General features: G+C 46.6%; 1 protein-coding gene across 1 annotated transcript in view; it reads left to right on the top strand.

Annotated features, from left to right (window-relative positions):
- PPP1R1A (protein phosphatase 1 regulatory inhibitor subunit 1A) overlaps positions 1 to 22,969 on the top strand; it is a 74,997-nt gene that overhangs the window by 35,377 nt on the left and 16,651 nt on the right. Inside the window, 5 exon segments of the mRNA XM_033136891.1 lie at positions 9,223 to 9,241; positions 9,244 to 9,282; positions 20,768 to 20,805; positions 22,161 to 22,183; positions 22,185 to 22,222. Of these exon segments, the coding sequence (XP_032992782.1) occupies positions 9,223 to 9,241; positions 9,244 to 9,282; positions 20,768 to 20,805; positions 22,161 to 22,183; positions 22,185 to 22,222 (157 nt within the window).

Below are 22,969 nucleotides of genomic sequence, written 5' to 3' on the forward strand. Positions count from 1 at the left end.
TGCCTGACTCCGCTTTCCCAGCTTCTGTGAATGCAGGAGCCTTATTAATAGCTCTAACATAGCACCCCCTTCATGGATCACTACCCCTTCATGGATCACTGCCTTGTTGTGGCGAAGGGGCTTGAATTACTCAGGCAAGCTATGGACAGGTCAAGATGGACAGGTCATAGCGGAGAGTTTGGACCAAACGTGATCCACCTGGAGAAGGAACTGGCAAGCCGCTCCAGTATCCCTGCCAAGAAAACTCCATGGACAAAGACAACAGGCATATAAAAGATATGACGCTGGAAGATGAGCCCCTCAGGTCGGAAGGCGTCCAACTTGCTACTGGGGAAGAGCGGAGGACAAGTACAAGTAGATCCAGAGCTGATGAAGCGGCTGGGCCAAAGCCGAAAGGACGCTCAGTTGCGGATATGCCTGGAAGCGAAAGGAAAGTCCAATGCTGTAAAGAAAAGTATTGCATAGGAACCTGGAATGTAAGAACCATGAACCTTGGTAAGCTGGATGTGGTAAAAAATGAGATGGCAAGAATAAACATTGACATCCTAGGCATCAGTGAACTAAAATGGACAGGAATGGGCGAATTCAGTTCGGATGACTATCATATCTACTACTGTGGGCAGGAATCCCGTAAAAGAAATGGAGTGGCCCTCATAGTCAACAAAAGAGTGGCGAAAGCTGTACTGGGATGCAACTTCAAAAATGATAGAATGATCTCGATACGAATCCAAGGCAGTCCTTTTAACATCACAGTAATCCAAGTTTATGCACCAACTACCAGTGCTGAAGAAACCGAAATTGATCAATTCTATGAAGACTTACAACACCTTATAGAAATGACACCAAAGAAGGATGTTCTTCTCATTATAGGGGATTGGAATGCTAAAGTAGGAAGTCAAGAGATAAAAGGAACAACTGGCAAGTTTGGCCTTGGAGATCAAAATGAAGCAGGGCAAAGGCTAATAGAGTTCTGTCAAGAGAACAAGCTGGTCATCACAAACACTCTTTTCCAACAACACAAGAGACGACTCTACACATGGACATCACCAGATGGGCAACATCGAAATCAGATTGATTATATTCTCTGTAGCCAAAGATGGAGAAGCTCTATACACTCAGCAAAAACAAGACCTGGAGCTGACTGTGGCTCAGATCATCAGCTTCTTATAGCAAAATTCCAGCTTAAACTGAAGAAAGTAGGAAAAACCACTGGGCCAGTAAGATTCAATCTAAATCAAATTCCTTATGAATACACAGTTGAAGTGAAGAACAGGTTCAAGGATTTAGATTTGGTGGATAGAGTACCTGAAGAACTGTGGATGGAGGCTCATAACATTATACAGGAGACAGCAACGAAAACCATCCCAATGAAAAAGAAATGCAAGAAAGCAAAGTGGCTGACCAATGAGGCCTTACAAATAGCGGGGGAGAGAAGACAAGCAAAATGCGAAGGAGATCGTGAAAGATACAGGAAATTGAATGCAGATTTCCAAAGAATAGCAAGGAGAGACAAGAGGGCCTTTCTAAACGAGCAATGCAAAGAAATAGAGGAAAATAACAGAATGGGAAAAACCAGAGATTTATTCAAGAAAATTGGAGATATGAAAGGAACATTTCGTACAAAGATTACCACAATTAAGGACAAAAGTGGAAAGGACCTAACAGAAGCAGAAGACATCAAGAAGAGGTGGCAAGAATACACAGAGGAATTATACCAGAAAGATATGGAGGTCTCATACACCCCAGGAAATGTGGTTGCTGACCTTGAGCCAGACATCCTGGAGAGTGAAGTCAAATGGGCCTTAGAAAGCCTCGCTAACAACAAGGCCAGTGGAAGTGATGATATTCCAGCTGAACTATTTAAAATTTTAAAAGAGGATGCTGTTAAGGTGCTGCACTCAATATGCCAGCAAGTTTGGAAAACTCAGCAGTGGCCAGAGGATTGGAGAAGATCAGTCTACATCCCAATCCCAAAGAAGGGCAGTGCCAAAGAATGCTCCAACTACCGCACAATTGCACTCATTTCACACGCTAGCAAGGTTATGCTTAAAATTCTACAAGGCAGGCTTAAGCAGTATGTGGACCGAGAACTCCCAGAAGTGCAAGCTGGATTTCGAAGGGGCAGAGGAACCAGAGACCAAATTGCAAACATGCGCTGGATTATGGAGAAAGCCAGAGAGTTCCAGAAAAACATCTACTTCTGCTTCATTGATTATGCAAAAGCATTTGACTGTGTCGACCACAGCAAACTATGGCAAGTTCTTAAAGAAATGGGAGTGCCGGATCACCTCATTTGCCTCCTGAGAAATCTCTATGTGGGACAAGAAGCTACAGTTAGAACTGGATATGGAACAACTGATTGGTTCAAAATTGGGAAAGGAGTACGACAAGGCTGTATATTGTCTCCCTGCTTATTTAACTTATATGCAGAATACATCATGCGAAAGGCTGGACTGGATGAATCCCCAACCGGAATTAAGATTGCCGGAAAAAATATCAACAACCTCAGATATGCTGATGATACTACCTTGATGGCAGAAAGTGAGGAAGAATTGAAGAACCTTTTAATGAGGGTGAAAGAAGAGAGCGCTAAATATGGTCTGAAGCTCAACATCAAAAAAACTAAGATCATGGCCACTGGTCCCATCACCTCCTGGCAAATAGAAGGGGAAGAAATGGAGGCAGTGAGAGATTCACTTTCTTGGGTTCCATGATCACTGCAGATGGTGACAGCAGTCACGAAATCAGAAGACGCCTGCTTCTTGGGAGAAAAGCAATGACAAACCTAGACAGCATCTTAAAAAGCAAAGACATCACCTTGCCGACAAAAGTCCGTATAGTTAAAGCTATGGTTTTCCCAGTAGTAATGTACGGAAGTGAGAGCTGGACCATAAAGAAGGCTGATCGCCGTAGAATTGATGCTTTTGAATTATGGTGCTGGAGGAGACTCTTGAGAGTCCCGTGGACTGCAAGAAGATCAAACCTATCCATTCTCAAAGAAATCAGCCCTGAGTACTCACTAGAAGGACAGATCCTGAAGTTGAGGCTCCAGTACTTTGGCCACCTCATGAGAAGAGAAGAATCCCTAGAAAAGACCCTGATGTTGGGAAAGATGGAGGGCACAAGGAGAAGGGGGCGACAGAGGATGAGATGGTTGGACAGTGTTCTTGAAGCTACTAACATGAGTTTGGCCAAACTGCGAGAGGCAGTGAAGGATAGGCGTGCCTGGCGTACTCTGGTCCATGGGGTCACGAAGAGTCGGACACGACTGAACGACTGAACAACAACAACATAGCACACTTCATCTCCAAAGCACTTTAGAGAGCGAGAGAGAAATAGAGAGTATAATTAATTAATCATTTAATGCTTAGCAGCACTTAAACTGCACGCTGCTCTCCACAAGCGCACAGGCAGGCACACAAAGCGCAGCATAGACGTTAAGCCCTTTGGCGTACTTAACTCTCTCCGAGATTGTGCAAAGCGTGGCCCCGTGTAAGCTAGGGAGAGGGCTGGGAAGACTCAGCTCCCTGTGTGCTGAATCCTGCTACAAAGAATTGGCTAGGTCTGTATGGTCCTTTTGTGTGTGTGCTTTTTAAAAATAAAACAAATAAGTTCAGGCGTAAAGGTTGCAGCTTACCTTGTGGGGGCACACAGACCTCTCTTGGACCCCACTTTCCCTTCTGACCTTCACTCCAGAGTGCATGTGCCCCAACTCCACAAATCATGCATAATCCCAGACAATTTCCAGCCCATGTTCTTTTCACCTATGTTCTGCTCTGCCCCATTCATGTTTCCATTATTTTCTTTTGGAAAAAAATACATTACATTTTGTATGTAAATACGTTACTTACTGTACTATACAACGGTGCTGCTGTAAGTGGTGGTTTGTGGACTGGTGCTAGTCTGTGAGTCATCGGCTGCTGGTTCCCAATGACTCCACCACAGCCCAGGTTGGGTGGGGTGCTTCAGGGACCAGATGTGGCACATGGCGGAAATTGCCAGTCTACCACGTTGGATAGCTTGAGAAGCAATCCTGCCACACAAGATCTGAAGGCTCCTTTTAAAGTTCTACAGGGTTCTCCCCCCCCCCCAAGGTTTACAATCTTCTAAAACAAGTACAACAGGCAATAGCCACTTTGAATAGCTAGCACTCAACTCCTGTCACATTAACATTTGTGAAATCCATATTTTGCAAATAGAACCAATATGCACATTTTGCATAATATATACTGACCTTTTTATAAGTCAACAGAGAGGTTGTTGTTGCTGTTGTTATATTCAGTGCTTTTTTCTGGGGGGACGCAGGGGTACTCACGCCCCTAAACATTTTATGAATCTAACAAGAGAAGAAACTAAAAATATATATAAATTGTTAGTTTCTTCTCTAGCATGATGAATTGTCAGTTCCGTTCCTACCCCCGATGGCAGCCTCATTTCCTGTCACGGTGTTTTCCAAGTCTCAGACGGAAGCGAGCATTTAATGTGTGAAGTAGGAGTTGGAATCTAGCATGGTGATTGGTCAGTTTCATTGTATTTACTGTATTTATTTTTCCCGATTTGAACTATAAAATGGTGATTTTCTTGAGTCAAAATGAGAGTACCCCTAAACATTTTTTTAAAGGAAAAAAGCACTGGTTATATTTATACCCCACCCATCTGGGCCCACCACTCTGAGCGGCTTCCAACACATATAAAAACATAACATCAAACATTAAAAACTCCCCAATACAGGGCTGCCTTCATATGTCTTCTAAAAGTTGTGTTGTTCCTTTATCTCCTTGACATCTGATGGGAAGGCATTCCACAGAGAGAGCACCACTACCAAAAGGCCCTCTGCCTGGTTCCCTGTGATTTCACTTCTTGCAGTGAGGGAACCACGAGAAGACCCTCGGAGGAGCTCAGTCTCCAGGCTGAATGATGGGGGTGGAGATGCACCTTCAGTTATACTGGGCTGAGGCCATTCAGGGCTTTAAAGGTCAGCACCAACACTTTGAATTGTGCTTGGAAACGTCCTTTAAGACCAGTATTTTATGGTCCTGGCAGCCACTCCCAGTCACCAGTCTAGCTGCCACATTATGGATTTGTTGTAGTTTCTGAGTCACCTTCAAAGGTAGCCCCAAGTAGAGTGCATTGCTGTAGTCCAAGCATGCACCACTCTGGCGAGACAATCTGCGGGCAGGAAGGGTCTCATCCTGTGTACCAGATGGAGCTGGTAGACAGTTGCCCTGGACACAGAATTGACCTGTGCCTACATGGACACCTGTGAGTCCAAAATGACTCCCAGGCTGCGCACCTGGTCCTTCAGGGGTACAGTTACCCCATTCAGGACCAGGGAGTCCTTCACACCCGCCCACTCCCTGTCCCCCCAAAAACAGTACTTCTGTCAGCTACAATCTGTTAGCCGCCATCCATCCTCCAACCGCCTCCAGACACACACAGGACCTTCACCGCCTTCACTGGTTCTGATTTGAAAGAGAGGTAGAGCTGGGTATCATCCACATACTGATGAACACCCAGCCCAAACCCCCTGATGATCTCTCCCAGTGGCTGCATGTAGATGTTAAAAGCATGGGGGAGAGGACAGAACCCTGAGGCACCCCACAAATGAGAACCCAGAGGTCTGAACACTCATCCCCCACCACCACTTTCTGGACACAGCCCAGGAGGAAGGAGCAGAACCACTGCTTAACATTGCCCCCAGCTCCCAGCTCCTCCAGACAATCCAGTCATGGTCAATGGCAGGGGTAAAACTTTTTCAGCAGGGGGCCGGTCCACTGTCCCTCAGACCCAAGGGACGCTAATGGTCTGCATCCTGCAGGCATGCCTAGAGTTGTTCAGCCACTGAAATTTAGTTCAGTTGCCCCCCGGGATGTTAGCAGATATTGCCCACACACTTTTGAGCGTATTTTCATAACCAGGAGGGATAGAATCTTGATTTAAAAGAAGAAGAAGGGGCGATGCCAGGGGTCACACCTGTCTCTCAGCCTGGCAGTTCCCACTCCTGCTCTTGCCCAAGAGTGTTTGCCCTGAATTCTAAATCTCTGAACCTAGATGGGGCATCCTTCCTAAATATCTGGAGCTATAATAACAACAACAATCATTTTATTATTTATACCCTGCCCATCTGGCTGCCATCTTTCCTAATCATGAGGAACGGCATTTGCTGTATAAATTACCTTACACTTCCTGTGGTGTCCCAGTTAGACACCTAAATAGCCACTGGTGTGGGTTGTTGCTCTTGTTTTTGGTGATATGTAAATTTTATTTAAACTTAATTGGCTTATCAATAAATAAGTTGACAGCCCTAAGGGAGGGAAATAGAGCCTTCTGATTATGCAGTCTCTCATCGGTCCTCTTAGTCGTCTGCGTGTGGACATGGAAAGTGACAAATCGGAGGAGGGTGTCATTCTCACTCAAGCATGCTCAGAGAACATGTGCGCACTTCAGAGAACACTAGTGTGTGTGTGTCAATGTGTGGAGCGCTGGCAGAGAAGAAGAGCAAAGGGTGGTGACCTGCCTGCGGGAGCCCTTGATTGTTAGTGCATATTTTGCCTGCAATTCATCCTTCTTCTCTTGCAGAAAGTAGTGACTGTTTTTCCTTGAAAAAACTGGCCCAGATCTTAAGTGGCAGAAGTGAATCAAATCTAAAACAAGGTGCCTGTGCCTGTTTTGGTGGTGTGTGTGTTACATTCTTCCTCTGCCACACCCCCCCCCCAACATCCTCATGTTCCCCCTACACCTCACTGTTCAGAACGGTCCTCTGATCTTCTGCAGAGGCTTATGAGGGGCTGTGTGTGCAGGGGGTGGAGGGGTCAGGAAAACCCCCTTGCTCAAGCTTCCTTCTTCTCATGCTGTCTATGATGCAAGCTAGCATTGATTATGATGATACTGAGCTGTCATACAGGAATGGAGAAGGCTTTAAAGTGCACCACACACACTACGTTGCTGCACTCCTGAAGAAGTGTGCATGCAAATGAAAGCTCATTCCAATAACAAACTTAGTTGGTCTCTAAGGTGCTACCGGAAGGAATTTTTTATTTTGTTTCAACTATGGCAGACCAACACGGCTACCTACCTGTACCTATAACTTCGGTTCAGCTTGTACAATTATAGTTGATTCAGAGGCCTTGTGCAAGGAACCTACTGCCCCCAAAGATTGGGCTTTCTACACTAAGGAAGTGATGGGAAAATATCCTGGAAAAGGTAGGATAGCTGCCGTTAAGATGGATTTGGCAGCATCAAATGACTGAGACTGAATTTAGAGAGGCTGTGTACACCAGGTGAAGAGGTCGCTTTTGCGTATCGCATTATGCAGCTCATAGTCTTTGAGTGGCCGTTGGAAGATACCCCACATGTTTCTCGGGCTGTATCTATGCTGACTTCCTCTATCCTACAAATTGGCTTAATGGCTGATTTGTCTCTCCAGGGAGGCCTGGGAGTCTGTGAAACAAGCATCAGCTAGAGGCCTCCTGACCAGTTGTAGCACTAAGGCAGGAAATGCCACCCAGTGCCCTCTATGACATGTGGTACAATTCCCATAAGCCCCCACTAGTATGATCAGTGGTCAGGGATAAGTGAAGTTGTTGTCTGTGGTATCTGGATGGCACCATCTTGACTTCCTCTGCTCTAGAGTTGGGTGGGTTCAAGGTGTCCTCAGAAGATTGATTTCAAAATGTGGGAGAGCACTGCTTCTCACTTGGACATCAGACACACCTCCCATTGGAATAAGGGAAAGTCACTTAATTTACAGGTCGGAGGAAATGGAACTGTCTTCTGCTCCTTTTGCCCTCCCTCCCCCTACAGTGTGGTGTAGTGGTTAAGAGAGGTAGACTCGTAATCTGGTGAACCGGGTTCGCGTCTCCTCTCCTCCACATGCAGCTGCTGGGTGACCTTGGGCTAGTCACACTTCTCTGAGTCTCTCAGCCCCACTCACCTCACAGAGTGTTTGTTGTGGGGGAGGAAGGGAAAGGAGAAATGTTAGCCGCTTGGAGACTCCTTCGGGTAGTGATAAAGCAGGATATCAAATCCAAACTCTTCTTCTTCTTCTACACTTGCAGTATGGTTGGCACTGGCAATATCATGAAAGAGCACAAAGCAGGGATGCAGAACCCTGTTGCCCTCATGATGTTGTTGGACTCACAAATTCTGCCAGCCCCTACCAGCATGGCCAATTGTCAGGGTTGAAGGGAGATGTATTTCAGCAACATCTGGAGGGCCATAGATTTCATACATCTGGTGCAGAAGGATCATGCTATGCTCCAGGAGCGTCTGTTTATGAATGCCACCCTTGTCTCCTACTGAGGTCCATCCTAAAACAGGTCTTCTTTGGGTGTCTCTTGCAAAGAGAGCTAAGAGCTGTCAATCTGGGCACTGAACCTGAGGCACACCATAAAAAGACTTCTACTGCACCAGTTTTGAGGTGCAGAGAGGAGGGAGGGCAGGTTGCTGAGCAGGACCATTGGCAGTCTGCTCGTATGCACATGTTGCTTAGTTCAAGGCAGTTTGCAGATAGATGATAAATAAACTCCACCCAAACAAGAAACCAAGATCTTTTAGTTTAAAAACAACCCAGAAGCAGCAGCAGATAAATCAGGCCAGATGGTTACAATATTAGACTAAAAAATATTTTAATCTCACACTGTGGCACGTTACAACACAGGCGCTGATTTAAAATGCCTTAGTGTAAGAAACATTTTCATCTGCTGCTCAAAGGGAATTTATCAGAGAAATTCACAGCTATTTAGATCTAAGTAGATACCCTTTGAAAAGAGAACTACGTTTCCTCAGGGGTTGTATTTCCTTATATTGGCAAGGGTATTTGGCCCTCGCTGGTAATGGTGGTGCTGCCTCGATTATTTGACACCAGTTTCCAACTGGTAGTTGGCAGACAGAGCCAGCCTGGTGGTACCCTGGTCTCAAGCCCCCCCCTTCAGCCATGGTGCTCAGCTCACTGGGTCATCTCTGACAACGCCATCTCTCTCAGCCCAACAGGGTTTCACAGGGATATATGGAGGAGAACTGTGAAAGCCGCCATGAGTACCTTGGTGAAAAGGCATAGTACGAACAGAACAAAATAAAGAAAAGTCACATTCTGTGGCTTTGTGGTTGCTGGTCCATTTATTGCCTGTCTCTCTACCCGCTTCTACTGTATTTAAGTGTTTGGACAAAAGTGATTCCTGAGTCCCTAACTCCCCCACCCCTCTCCCACTCTTTTTCTTATAGATCCGAAGACGTCGCCCAACTCAGCTACCTTGGTCTTGAGCAGCGACCAGTCTTCTCCTGGTGAGAGCCAAAACATACTGACCCATATTTTGGGGTGTCTCGCCAGTTGTGGGAGCAGCTTCAGAAATAAACAAGGAGGACTTTTGTCACAGGGTCTGTTGCAGTATTGAGCAATTTTATTGGCCCAGAAGATGCCCTTATGGATCCCTAGCTTATACCTTGCTCTGTCATGGGCAATGAGAACTGTTTTCCTGGCCAGTTGTTCCCCTGAAGGGCATGTTATATGTAGGGCTGCCTCTGAAGATAGTTCGGAAACTTCAGCTGGTGCAGAATTCAGCAGCTCTGTTGCTCCATGGGGAGTTTTAAGCATATTATACCAATCCTGGCCCAACTGCACTAGGTGCCAGTTAGTTTCTGGGTCTGATTCAAAAGTGTTGGTTTTGACCTATAAAGCCTTAACCAGCTGAGGACTGCAGTGCCCGAAGGACTGCCTCTCCCCATATAAACCAGCCCAGACCCTGCAGTCATCATCTGAGACCCTTCTTGTCCGGAGGGTGGCAACACAAAGAAAGGGCCTTCTCTGCAGTGGCTCCCCATCTGTGGCATGCTCTCCCTAGGGAAGTTCACCTGGCACCTTCAGTATACACCTTTAGGGCACCAGGTAAAACATTCCTCTTCACTAGGCCCGTGGCTGACTGACACCCAATGCCCTTTTAATGTGTTGTGAGGGATTATTATTATTTATTTTGTTCTTATTTTTTATTATGTATTGGTGGGGGGGGTATTGTATTTTTATGTCACGAGTCACCCTGAGATCTACAAATGGAGGGTGGTACGCAGATTTCATAAATAAATAAATGTTGCAAGGTGTTTGCTGTTGCCTGTGTCTCCCTGCTGGTGGTTTGATGGGTCTTCTTCATTTTTGGCAATCACTTAGCTGAGTAAGATGGACCTAGTGGAGGAAGGTGGGCAACCTACAGCCCTAGAGCTGCATAGGGCCTTCAGCTGAATTCCGTTACCTCACCCTGCCCTCAATAGTTTAGGACCAGGCTCTTTGAAGGACTTCCTGTACCCTTATGCAGCTACCTGGGCTTTAAAATTGGTCTCAGAGTCTTGCTCATTTCCTTTCATCAAAATCTATTAAATGGCAGTGACTAGAGATAGGGCCTTCTCAGTGTTGGCTCTGCACCTGTGGAACTCCCTCCCAAGGGATATACATGCAGCTTCTTTCTACCACAATGCTACCCCTCCCTGGGGTAGTGTTTTGCCCCTCTTGATTTTTTCAATTGAGTTTTTTACCTGTTTTTCTTGTGGGAGGGTTATGTTTTGTGGAGGTATTGCCTGCTTTTTGCGTTTTGGGTTTTGATTTTGCAATGTGTAGAGTATTTTTTGACTGGTTTTTTGTGGGGGGGGATGTGTGTTCTGAGCATCACCAACTTTTCTTTCTGTGAAATGGGCATTTTGGTGCTCACAACTGTTTTTTCTTAGATTTCCACATGCCCCCTCCCAGGTCCAGAATGTTTGCCCTCCCCCATCATTCTTGCACATTGGAGACCCAAGATGCTTTTGATAAATTTAGGAGAGAACCTCCAGAAAGTGAAGCAAGCACTTGGTTTGTTGCATCCCCCCTTTTCTCCAATGAACTCAATGTGGAGTACATGGTTCTCCTGCTCTTCATTTAATTCCACAACAATCCTGTGAGGTAGGTTAGGCTGAAAGGTGACGGCTGGCCCAAGGTCACCCAGTGACCTTTATGGCTGAGTGGGGATTTAACCCTGGTCTCCAAGGTCCTAGTCCAGTCCTCTAACCACTACACCACAGTGGGACTCTGGATATCCCTTTGGGTGGCTGTCCCAAAGACAAGATTGGGAAAATTCAGCTGAACTGGACAAACAGGAAAGCATCTTGTTTCTAAGCAGGGAGCAACATCTCTGGGAAAAGGCAGCCCCCCCCCCTTCGTTTCCCTTTCCTGTCAGTCTCCCACAGCTGCAGCTGGCCTGCACAAGACTTGACAATCTCAGTCCCTGGTTGCATTTTCGGCTTTTCTTGCATGCTAGATAATTGACCTGACCTGTGTTTCTCTCTGCTTCCTTGTCTGTCTGAATATTTAGGAAGTTGTCGTGGTGGATTGTTGATTTGGCAAATAATGCTGAGAGCGACAATAGTCAGCAAGCCACGACATCTTTTTGTTGGGGGGAGGGGAAGGGAGGATACTGGATAAGCCTCTGGTGCCAAAAGGGGATCAGTTTCTTAGATTAGGAGCTAGGAGGAATCTGGAGTTCAGACTTCAAAGCTGAACAATGCTGGGATTTTAATGGGACTCATCCTAAGGCTGGCTCAGTTGGTAGAGCGTGATGCTGATAATGCCAAAACAGGTTTAATCCCGTACGGGACAGCTGTATATTCAGGTTGGACCAGATGATCTTCAGGGTCCCTTCCAACACTATGATCACTGATTCTATGAATCTATAAGGCACCTTGATGGAGCTCAGTGCAGAGCACCTGTTTTACATGCAGGAAGTCTATGGTTCTACCCCTGACATCTCCAGGCAGGGCTGGGAAAGGGAGCCAGTCTGAAGCCCCGGAGAACCACTGCCAGTCACCAAGCTAGATGTCTGGTTTGATGAAAGGCCTCTGATCCACTGGGATTATATTGGGGTCAGAATTAGGAGTGGACTTCAAGCATTCTCACACCAGTCACTGGATCAGAATGAAAGGACTGATCCAGGGGAATTTTGTACTTATTTGAATGCAATACCTGCCCCCCCTGCCCCAATGTGGGGGCCTACCGTCACCCCTTCATGGGGTAAGCAAGGATTACAAAGGCATGTTGAATTTTTAGACTTTCAAATTGCAAGAATGAGGGGTGAAAAAGTTGGGGAATTCAAAATATATTTTGCTTAAGTTGCTTTAATTATTCTTGCTTGATAAGTAAAATTTGTGTAAAATTGCATAGAAATCATTAACAATGATTGCCAAGTACTTGCAGTTATTATTATTAATTAATTAATTAATTAATTAAGTAGCATTATCTGACATTTTCAGAAGGTAAAATTAAATTTCTTTGTTGTCTGAAAGCAGTTTATGTGTTTCTTCATCAAACGTACACTTATGAAGTTAACTATTGTCCAATCATAAAAATAATAAAAAGGTAAAGGGACCCCTGACTATCAGGTCCAGTCGGTCGACTCTGGGGTTGCGGTGCTCTCTCGCTCTATGGCCGAGGGAGCCGGTCATGTACAGCTTCCGGGTCATGTGGCCAGCATGACTAAGCCGCTTCTGGCGAACCAGAGCAGCGCACGGAAACGCTGTTTACCTTCCTGCTATTTATCTACTTGCACTTTACGTGCTTTTGAAACTTATTTTTAAGACCCCTCACTGATGAAATCTATAAAAATTAGTTTTACCTCTAAAACGACACACCCTAATAGATGACTCAGCCACAAGTCTGACCCTGCGAGAATAGTGACTCTGCAACTGGAGACCCCTCCTTGGGGGAACTGCCAAGATGCTCAGCTCACCCTTAGAAGACCTCTTGGACCAATCCATTCTGTAAAGGAAAGTGTTGCTCTCCCGATAAGGACACTGGCTCCCCCTAGCAAGCTGACAGATGTATTGTATTGAGCAGATGTATAGCTGCCACAGGTCCAACCTTCCATCCTCCCCAAGAGGGAGGAAGCTTGGGATGCACAGGAACTCTGCTTATATGATATTGTATTAAACAGCTGCCCAACATGGATAAAATGCAACTGGTGGTGATTACTATACCCCCCCCAGATTTCTGTCTCACATACTGGTGTTAAAATGCACAGGAGCTGTGCTAGGGGGAAATTTTTTTTATATAGTATGATGGGCATAAGTAACAACAGGCTTATTCTCTCTCTCCTCCCTCCCTCTCTCTCTCTCTCTCTCTCTCTCTCTCTCTCTCTCTCCCCTCCCTCCCTCTCTCTCCTCCCCCCTCCCTCCCCACTCTACTTGTTGGCTTGTTTCTGCATTATTGTGTGAGATACGGGATGCTGGTGGTGCTGTGGTCTAAACCACTGAGCCTCCCCACAACATTGCTCTGTCCCAGTTCCTGCCAACCTAGCAGTTGAAAGCACACCAGTGCAAGTAGATAAATAGGTACTGCTGCAGCAGGACGGTAAACGGTGTTTCCGTGTGCCCTGGTTTTCGTCATGATGTTCTGTTGCGCCAGAGGCAGCTTAGTCACATGACCCGGAAAGCTGTCTGTGGACAAACACTGGCTCCCTTGACCTGAAAGCGAGATGAGTGCCGCAACTCTATAGTCCAGGGGTCCTTTACCTTTTACTTTAATTGTTTGAGATACATGATTGCTATTCCTAGTTGGGTTGAGCTCCTGTATATTTAACAGTATATGACAGGCAGAAGCCTGCTAACTGTATTCTTCATTCATACCTGGGGGGGGGGGTCTCTTAGATTTCTGCGCTGCCATGCAGCTAAATGCACAGGAACACTCCTAGGAAAAATAGTTCACATCTATGATTGTTATAGGCATTTTGCAGCTACATGACAGGTAGAAATTCAACAAAATTCATTCATATTTTTTTCAAAATATAGTCGCCCCCAACAGTCTCTGAGGACAGTGGGTGCCCTCTGGCTGAAAAAGGTTCCCCACCCCTGTCTTAGGGAATGGGGCAGCTGATAAGGCAATACTCATTTGCATCACAAATCAGAAAAGTACGGTAATGACCTTAGCTGCCTTCCCACTCTACAGTACTGGAGTGGGGGGGGGGGTAGGATGTCATGAACATTTGCATGCTATTGCATCAAGAAGGGTTACACACACGTGTGTGTGTGTGTGTGTGGTGTGTGTGTGTGATTTAGCAAAAAAAAAACCAGTTAAATACCTCTGGCTGCATAAATTAAAGCTCTTTTATCTCAAGGCTAAGCAGTCCCTGGAGCAGATAGGTGAACCCACTTTATTCTGCTGGTAATTGCTCAGTCTCCTTCACTCACTGCTTTGTAGCTATGATACTCTTGTAGAAACACAACGAGGGAAGGTTTTGAATATATCACTCAATAAGGAAGGTTCTATGTTCCATCTCTTAGCATGAAAGCCTCAGGTTGGGAATCACGCTTTATCAGCCAGGAGAAAATATCCTCCTTGGAGAGATGGAAAGTGGCAAGAATGAATTAAAGGGTTAGGGTGGGTGGACTACCTTTGCTATGCTGTCCCCCCACCCCACCAGTCCTGGATAACTCCCCACCCTAACTTTTTTCATTTCAGCACCACAATCTCCTTTTCTGATGGTGGTGGGAAGGATACATTTTGCTGCTGCCATTGTTAAACAGCTGGCTCTCAGAAAGCCATGCCTGTCTACTTCAGATCACAAAGATATCAGCCAGTAGATCCAGAACAACCTTCTGGCCACCCCTGATTTAGATGGCTATGCCTTCAATCATTTTGTTGTTGTTCAGTCGTTCAGTCGTGTCCGACTCTTCGTGACCCCATGGACCAGAGCACGCCAGGCACCCCTATCCTCCCCTGCCTCTGCAGTTTGGCCAAACTCATGCTAGTACCTTCGAGAACACTGTCCAGCCATCTCATCCTCTGTCATCCCCTTCTCCTTGTGCCCTCCATCTTTCCCAACATCAGGGTCTTTTCTAGGGAGTCTTCTCTTCTCATGAGGTGGCCAAAGTATTGGAGCCTCAACTCAGGATCTGCCCTTCCAGTGAGCACTCAGGGCTGATTTCTTTAAGGATGGATAAGTTTGATCTTCTTGCAGTCCATGGGACTCTCAAGAGTCTCCTCCAGCACCATAATTCAAAAGCATCAATGCTTTGGCGATCAGCCTTCTTGATGGTCCAGCTCTCACTTCCGTACATTACTACTGGGAAAACCATAGCTTTAACTATACGGACCTTTGTGCAAGGTGATGTCTCTGCTTTTTAAGATGCTGTCTAGGTTTGTCATTGCTTTTCTCCCAAGAAGCAGGTGTCTTTTAATTTCGTGACTGCTGTCACCTTCTGCAGTGATCATGGAGCCCAAGAAAGTGAAAACTCTCACTGCCTCCATTTCTTCCCCTTCTATTTGCCAGGCGGTGATGGGACCAGTGGCCATGACTTTAGTTTTTTTGATGTTGAGCTTCAGACCATATTTGCGCTCTCCTCTTTCACCCTCATTAAAAGGTTCTTTAATTCCTCCTCACTTTCTGCCATCAAGGTTGTGTCATCTGCATATCTGAGGTTGTTGATATTTCTTCCGGCAATCTTAATTCTGGTTTGGGATTCATCCAGTCCAGCCTTTCGCATGATGAATTCTGCATATAAGTTAAATAAGCAGGCCTTTTCCCAGCCCTTCCAGCACCCTGGAACGAGGTGATTTGTGCCACTGATGTGCCTATCTTTCTATACAGCGGGGGGGGGGGGGAGAATGAGGGACATCCATGGATCTCCAGGCGTTACTGGACTATGACACCCATCATCTCTGACCATTGGCCATGCTGCCTGGGGCTGATGGGAGTGGGAGGGCTGCAGATCTCCCACCCCTGCAATATAAGTTCTTCAGAAAATATTGGACTTGTTCGCCACAACGAGCCAATTTCTCTTTACTACCTGGAGCCAGCCCTGCTTTTTGGGAAGCCAAACCCAGCCCACCAAGTTTATTTTCAAAGTTAAAGGAAAGGTGATTTGCTTCAACAAGCTGCACACCAGATGTCTCAATGGTCTTATGTTCGCAGGAATGCAAGGAAAAGCTAGTTTATGCATGCTTCCTGTAGCGAAGGAATAGGGAACTTGTGGCCTTCAAACTCACCATCAGTCCCAGCCAACATGGACAGTGGTAAGGAGGCAGGTTGATGGGATTTAATCCAGACACATCTGGAGGGCACCAGGTCCTTCATCCATGCTGTAGGACTTGTCTGGCAGTGCCTTTTCTTCTTCTAAAAACACCCTTGATTGCAAGGTTATCATATGACTGTGAGTGCCAATCATCCTGGGCTAGACTGAATTTTCCTCCCTGCCAGGAATGCTCATTTGAGAACAAAAAATGCTGGGGTCGAATGAGGCCAAAAAAGGCTTTCTCTGCCTTTTTATGGGAGTTGCGAATGCAAACTAGATTAAACTTGCTCTGTGTTATTATCTATCACATCTAAAGCACAAGTCTTCTTTCTACCACACAAAGCAGATTGCCTGAGAGAGAGAAAATGCTGCAGTCTTGCAAGCACACAACACATGCGCCTGTATCATGCTCTGATTACGGTTTCCACACAGTGTTTTCTTCAACTCCCTCTCCTGACATAAACCAGCACCCCACCCCCCACCCCTTCTGCCAGGAGGCACCTGTGTTTGATCTTCAAATGGAGCAGAGATAATCTGAAAGCCAAGAAATTACACGCTCCTCTTTGCGAATTCCAAAACCATCCCTTCCTCTGAGACCCAACAGCCACAGCAGCAGAAAAGAAGAAATGTGTTTGTTAAATGGGGAGGGGGAGAGTATGCCACTGTATGGAGTTGCCGCTACAGTGCACATAAATATTGAATGCTGTGCTGAGCCCTCCTGTAGCATAATATGAAGTCAGATCTCAGATGGAGGGTATGTATAAACAGAGGTTCTGTTTCCGAAGGAGCAATTCTGAAGGCTAAACACAGGATTGGGTCTTTTCGGCTGAAGGTGGGATGTAGTATTTGTAAGGCAGTAGAGATGCTTTGGAAGTTCCTTGCCAGTATAAATGCATACTTATTTCTTCACCAGGAAGCAGAAAGTCATTAGATGGATTACCCAGTAGATTTCCCCTTTAAATGCCACACCTGTCTTCAGGTGGGGGGTGGGGGTGGAGGAAAAACATGGACTGTCCAGATAGCCAAGACTGGTCCCACTACAGAAGCTTTTCACCTTCCTGCCGCACACCACCAGCTCATACTCTTCTGATGCCAATGGAAGCTGGCCTTCTGCATGACCAGGGGAAGGGATAGCATCCCTCCTTGCGGCAGAGGCGGATTTTGGGCCCCACACCTAGGGGGCACTGCAGGGTGTTGCAACCAAGACATAGTGAATTGAGCAGAATGGAAGTGTGGGGGGGGGGGAGGCGCTGAATTTTGGCCTTGCACAAGGAGCCACTGAAATGTGAAACACCCAAGACCTTCCCTGTTGCCAGCACTGGATTAAGATACAGTGAGGCCCCAGGCCACGTGGAGTTTAAGAGGTCTGTAGTGGTGCTAAGTGAAGGATAGGCGTGCCTGGCGTGCTCTGGTCCATGGGGTCACGAAGAGTCGGACACGACTGAACGACTGAACAACAACAGTGGTGCTAAAATCAATGCTATTTTTGGTATATATTTTTGGTCCTATCAGAACAATTGTGTCTGTTTTAGAGTCTCTTTCCCCAGTTTTCTTTAATTTTTTTAAAAAAACAATTATGTAGGACTTGAAATTCAGTAAAAATGTCAACTTAGTGTAAGTTTTACTCAGCGTTGACCCACTGAAATGAATGAACGTGACTTAAGCTAGGGCTATTAATTTCTAAAGGTCTACTATGAGTAAAATTTAGCTGAATGCAAACCTTCATATTTAGAAGTCATTCATAGTCGGAGGCCCTAACCTGTTGTTTGCTTAGGTTGCCCATAAATCCGGCATTGCCTTCCCTCTCTGGGGTGGGCTGTTTTTCACTGCAGCTGCAGTACAGGAGGGTTAGCCATCCCCCATGCACCATGATTTTAAGCCTAATCTCCACCCCCACCCTGCTTCAAAATTGTGGGGGAAGGTACAATTAATAATAATAATAATAATAATAATTTTATTTATACCCCGCCCTTCCCAGCCAGAGAACCGGGCTCAGGGCTAACATCAATTAAAATCACAACAAAAACATAAAAACGATCAATTTAAAATAACAGATTAAAATACAAATTTAAAATTCAATTAAAACTGCAGGTCTCAATTTCAAAATAACCCACCAATAAAAGATGAAGCATAAATATTAAACAGAAACCAACCCAAAGGCCAGGTGGAACAGCTCCGTCTTGCAGGCCCTGCGGAAAGATGCCAAATCCCGCAGGGCCCTGGTCTCCCGTGATAGGCTGTTCCACCAAGTCGGGGCCAATATTGAGAAGGCCCTGGCCCTAGTTGAGGCCAACCTAACGTCTTTGTTGCTCGGGACCTCCAAAAGATTATCACTTGAGGACCTTAAGGTCCTACATGGGACATACCAGGAGAGGCGGTCCCTTAATACGAGTTTATTTATCCCACTCACAATTATTATTCTTTTAAGTGTCCATCGGGAACCTTTTTTCTCCATCAGATTCTCTATATTGCTTCTGGCAGGTTTGCTTAACACGGCAGTTGTGCAGCGTCTTCAGACGTTGTAGTGGTTCTCGTGGCTCAAAACCAAAGAGACAGTTTTTATAAAACACATTTTTCTCCATGATTATTCCTAAGCCTGTATATCTCACAAAAGGTGTATTTGTAGCTGACTTTAAAAAAAGGAAATGCTGCACAGTTCAGATCATTGCTAAATGGGTTGTGCCATCTCGCAGACTCTGTTTGGGTTAAGTCCCTTTCCCATACAATCTGTTTAATCCTGCTTGGTGTCTAGTAGCATGTTGGAGTTGTGAGTTTCTGGGATCCTGCTGGAATGGTTTTTGTCTGCTGGAGTTACAGAAGGGGAGCCTGGTAGTCCAGCAGTACTGTATTCTAGTTCCCATGACAACACCCTCTTATGTTTCCTGGGTGACAGAGCCGCTCCAAATTAGGTACCCTGTGTGATGTGAAATATTAGAGGCTGTGTCAAATGTTTGCCTCTTTAGCTTTCTATTTAGCAAAAGTCATGATTTTGAAGGGGAAGATGAATCCTGAACACACCCATAATGTTGAAGTCATGGAGGGTAAATGAAACAGCTCTCAGGAAGTATTGCCCTTATTCTTAACACAGTGTTGTGCACCAGCACTATCTCCAAGAGGTGCAAGATTCCAGGGGTTCCAGCCGCTTACCCAGGGTTTGTTTTTTTTCCCTTTTGGGAATGAGGCATGGCAGGACTGTGGTGTCTTTATGATATATGGCTTATTTACACATATATACAACCTGAGCCTACAATGGAGGGGTTCCCAGCATCAACACCCTAAAGCGGTATTGTTTCTTTGATAGCTGCAACCATGGATTCAAGCAGAAACCAGCCATGTCTCTCTGACCCTCTGCTTGCTGCTTTTTCCTCTCCCTCACATCACACAAAACTAAACTCTGAACTCTGGGTTTTGTTCTTATCACTATCTCATTGCTGGAGGAGGGACCCCACCCATTTGTCACCCACAGTGGCTTAGAGTGGGGGGCTGAGGGGTGCATGACCCGGGTGCATTTTGGGGAGGGGGTGCAACTAGGTGCCCCCATGATAGGCTCTTGTGGGTGAGGGAGCTGCCGAGCCAGTTTCCTTGCACCCAGCTGCAGTAGCTCCACTCCTGGGTCAAGCCTGACCTGGTGGTGGAGTGCAGGAGAGTCAGCAGCAGTGCTGCCTCTCTCCTCAACTGGGCTACGTGTGTGCCTGGCTGCAGCACCACTCCTGGGTCAGGTCTGATGTTGAGATTTGTGATGTTCAGATCTAGTATTCAGATGTCTTTTTCTGCCTCCCTCCTGTCCTGGGTAGAACTGATTAGCGGATGAGTTGGATGAGTTGGTTGGGTCCAATGAGGGAAATATTTCTGTATTGATTTTATTTTATTTTTTATTTTTTGGTTAAAAGTCAAAAGCAATGCTCAGTCAGTCCTGAATGCTGGTTTGCACATTCATCAGTCATTCTTTTACATTTTCTCAGACCTGTTGGGCTCCTGAAGTGAGTTGCAAAGCTCTGCAAAGGCCTGTGGTCCTGTGCCTCATTCAGCACCTTGAGCCGCAGATAACCCTAATCCCAAAAAAGTACAACAAGGAGAACCATAGAAACACAATAAATTGATCTGAAGAGAAGCAATTTAATCGATAAAATGAAACATTCCAAAAGTTTAATGAGCCACCACCACATTATAACAACATTACGGAAGAACTCCACTCAATACACTCTGAGAATCCCTGGGAGTTTTCTCATCCATGCTATCCTTTCCCCAAATAATCCTGGGAATTGTAGTTTGCCCCTCACAAAGCTATAGTTCCCAGCACCATTACACTACAGTTCCCAGGATTCTTGAGGATAAGCAGTGTTCTTTAAATGTATGATGCAGATGTGACCCCAGATAAATATGGCACATGTCCTGTCAGATAAAGCCACAGCTTCCCAGCAGCAATACCTGCGACTGAAATGGCACATTGTTCATCTGCAGGATCATGAACTAACCCTGAAGCTGCATCTGTGGATGGCTCTATTTGCACATTTACAATTCTCTTTGTGCATGACTTTCTGGGGGGCAGCTAAGGGCGTTACTTGCACCTATTTTGAAACAAGTGAACTAGGTTTATCTCCTGACTGATATGGTGACTCTGCCTGGCTTGCCAAAATTATGCCCCCTTCATCATGGCATGATTCTGTCTGCTTCTTTATTAACGCATTGCTCTTTTCCCCTCCCTTGTGTCTCCTCTCCACACATACAAATCCTTCTCTCCCAGAAATTGATGAAGACCGGCTCCCCAACCCTCTTTTGAAGGTATGTATGGCATTTATTATTTCATTTATCCAGCAGAATTGGGTGCAAATGTATAACCTGGATAGTACCATTTCAAGCTGTAAATACAGTTTTAAGGCACCCCCAATGAAAATTCTACATGCACATAGAAAAATGAAATGTCAGTGAAAATATTATAGCAAAATCTTCTCCCTGGTATGCTAGCATTCTATGTGAAGAGCATGGGGGGGGGGTTGTTTGTTGGCAAGCATTGACACAGGCAACCTTCTCCCACCGTGCACCTAGTCCAGGAAAGGCTTCATTGCTTGATCGTATAGTAAAGTGGTCCTTATTTAACATTAATTTGGGGGGTGAGATAGAAAGAATATTATCTTTCTAAGCCAATCCAAGTGCTTGGAAGGGTGCCTTCTGGTGCTCACCAAAAGTCTTGCCATCATCACCAGCTCCACCACCTAACGCACACCCTTTCATTTCAGTTGGTAATCATGTAAGTCCTCAGAAGAGCTACTGATCTCATGGTAGGAGGACAGAGGGAGCATTTGCCACTGCTGCTCCTCTTCCTTGACCTAAGAAGCAGTGGCAGGATCAATGTGCTTGAAGGAGAGTGCCGTGATGGTGCTGGCGGCAAGATCTGGTGGATGGGTAGGGGGAGCTAACACTTCTTGTCTGGTTTGGATTTTAATGTAGGCAGGGGAAAATTCCTGGCCTTGATATATTTCCTAATGTGGCAAGTTTTAGGAGCTGCCAAAATTCTTCTCTTAGAGAGGTTTACCAGCATCTTCCACCTCCTATTGTCAGCTGATGGGCATGTGGGGCTCACCTTGTACCATCAAAGGAGTAATCCAGAATGCACCTTAAGTTCCCAAATGTTCCTTTGAAGCCCACCCTTAACCACCTCACACCTGATGCCATAAATGATGTCGGGTGTAAGATGGGCTTCCACAGAACAGTCTCACAGGCCAAATGGGGAGGCCTGGCAATTTGGCCCATGTGCCCACAGGCTGCTCACCCCTGCTTTAAGAGCCCCATAGTGAGTAGAAAGTCAACAGGTGATGGCTTTCCTGACATGGGACTGCCTTCAGCTGCTGGATTTCTAGTTGTCACACAGCTCAAGGAGAAGCTGGTGGCACTTGCCACATCATGCCTCCATGGGAGTGGACAAATCAGCATACTTTCTGGTTTGGTCTCGAAGGGAGGGGCTGCAGGTGGGGAGGGACTTCTTCCGGCAAGTTTTTGCTGCGTATGTAGACTAAAGGCACCTGCCCATCAGGCAGTGGCACTTATTCAGGACGCAGCTAAAGTTTTTCTCCAAGTTTTCTACCTAGGGGCTCATCAGGTATTTTAACCTCTCCCCCCATCCCCACCTTTCTTTACAGCCAGGAATGTCGATGTCTCCAAGGCAGAAGGAAGGTTTCTCGCACCACCCCCACCATGAAAGGTAAGAGTGGCTCCAGTTTAGGGACTAGTTGACTCCAAGTGAAGGGCCCTTAATGGTTCTTGCCACTACCCAGCATGAGTGTGTTGCTTCACTCTGGCAGGGGCGTCGCTAGGGGGGCGGTAGGGCGGTATGCCCTGGGTGACAGGGAAGGGTGGGGTGACAAGCGCGGGTGGGTGACAAGCGGCGGCCCCTCCCGCCACTCCCATGTGCCACCGCTCCCTCCATCACCCCGGGAGCAGCAGCGCACACCGAGCAAGCACCCCATCCATGCAGCGCTGCTGCTCCCGGGTGACCAGCGATGCGTGGGGAGTGGCAGGAGGGGCTGCCGCTTGTCACCCCCACGCGCCGCTGCTCGCTCCGTCGCCCTGGGAGCAGCAGCGCACGGTGTGTGCAGTGCTGCTGCTCCCGGGGCAACGGAACGAACGGCGGCGTGGGGGTGACAAGCGTGGCCCCTCCCGCCACTCCCATGGCCCCCGCTCCCTCGCGTCACCCCGGAGCAGCAGCGCATGGCCCGGACGACTAGTGTGCCTGTGTGACATTTCGCACAGGAGCACTCTGTCGTCGGACCACACGCTTCCCTCCGCGGCTCCCTTTTGAGCTGCAGAGGGGAAGGCGGCTGCAGCGGCTGTGTGCGATCGTGGGAGCCGCCGATATCGCTCAGGTAGCAGCCCACAGCCGCCTTTTTCTCTGGCGGCTTAAAAAGGGTACTGCAGAGCGGTCGGCGGCCCAGCTGATCGTGACGTCACC

This window comes from Lacerta agilis, chromosome 2, assembly GCF_009819535.1.
Source record: "Lacerta agilis isolate rLacAgi1 chromosome 2, rLacAgi1.pri, whole genome shotgun sequence".
NCBI classification, from domain to species: Eukaryota; Metazoa; Chordata; class Lepidosauria; order Squamata; family Lacertidae; genus Lacerta; species Lacerta agilis.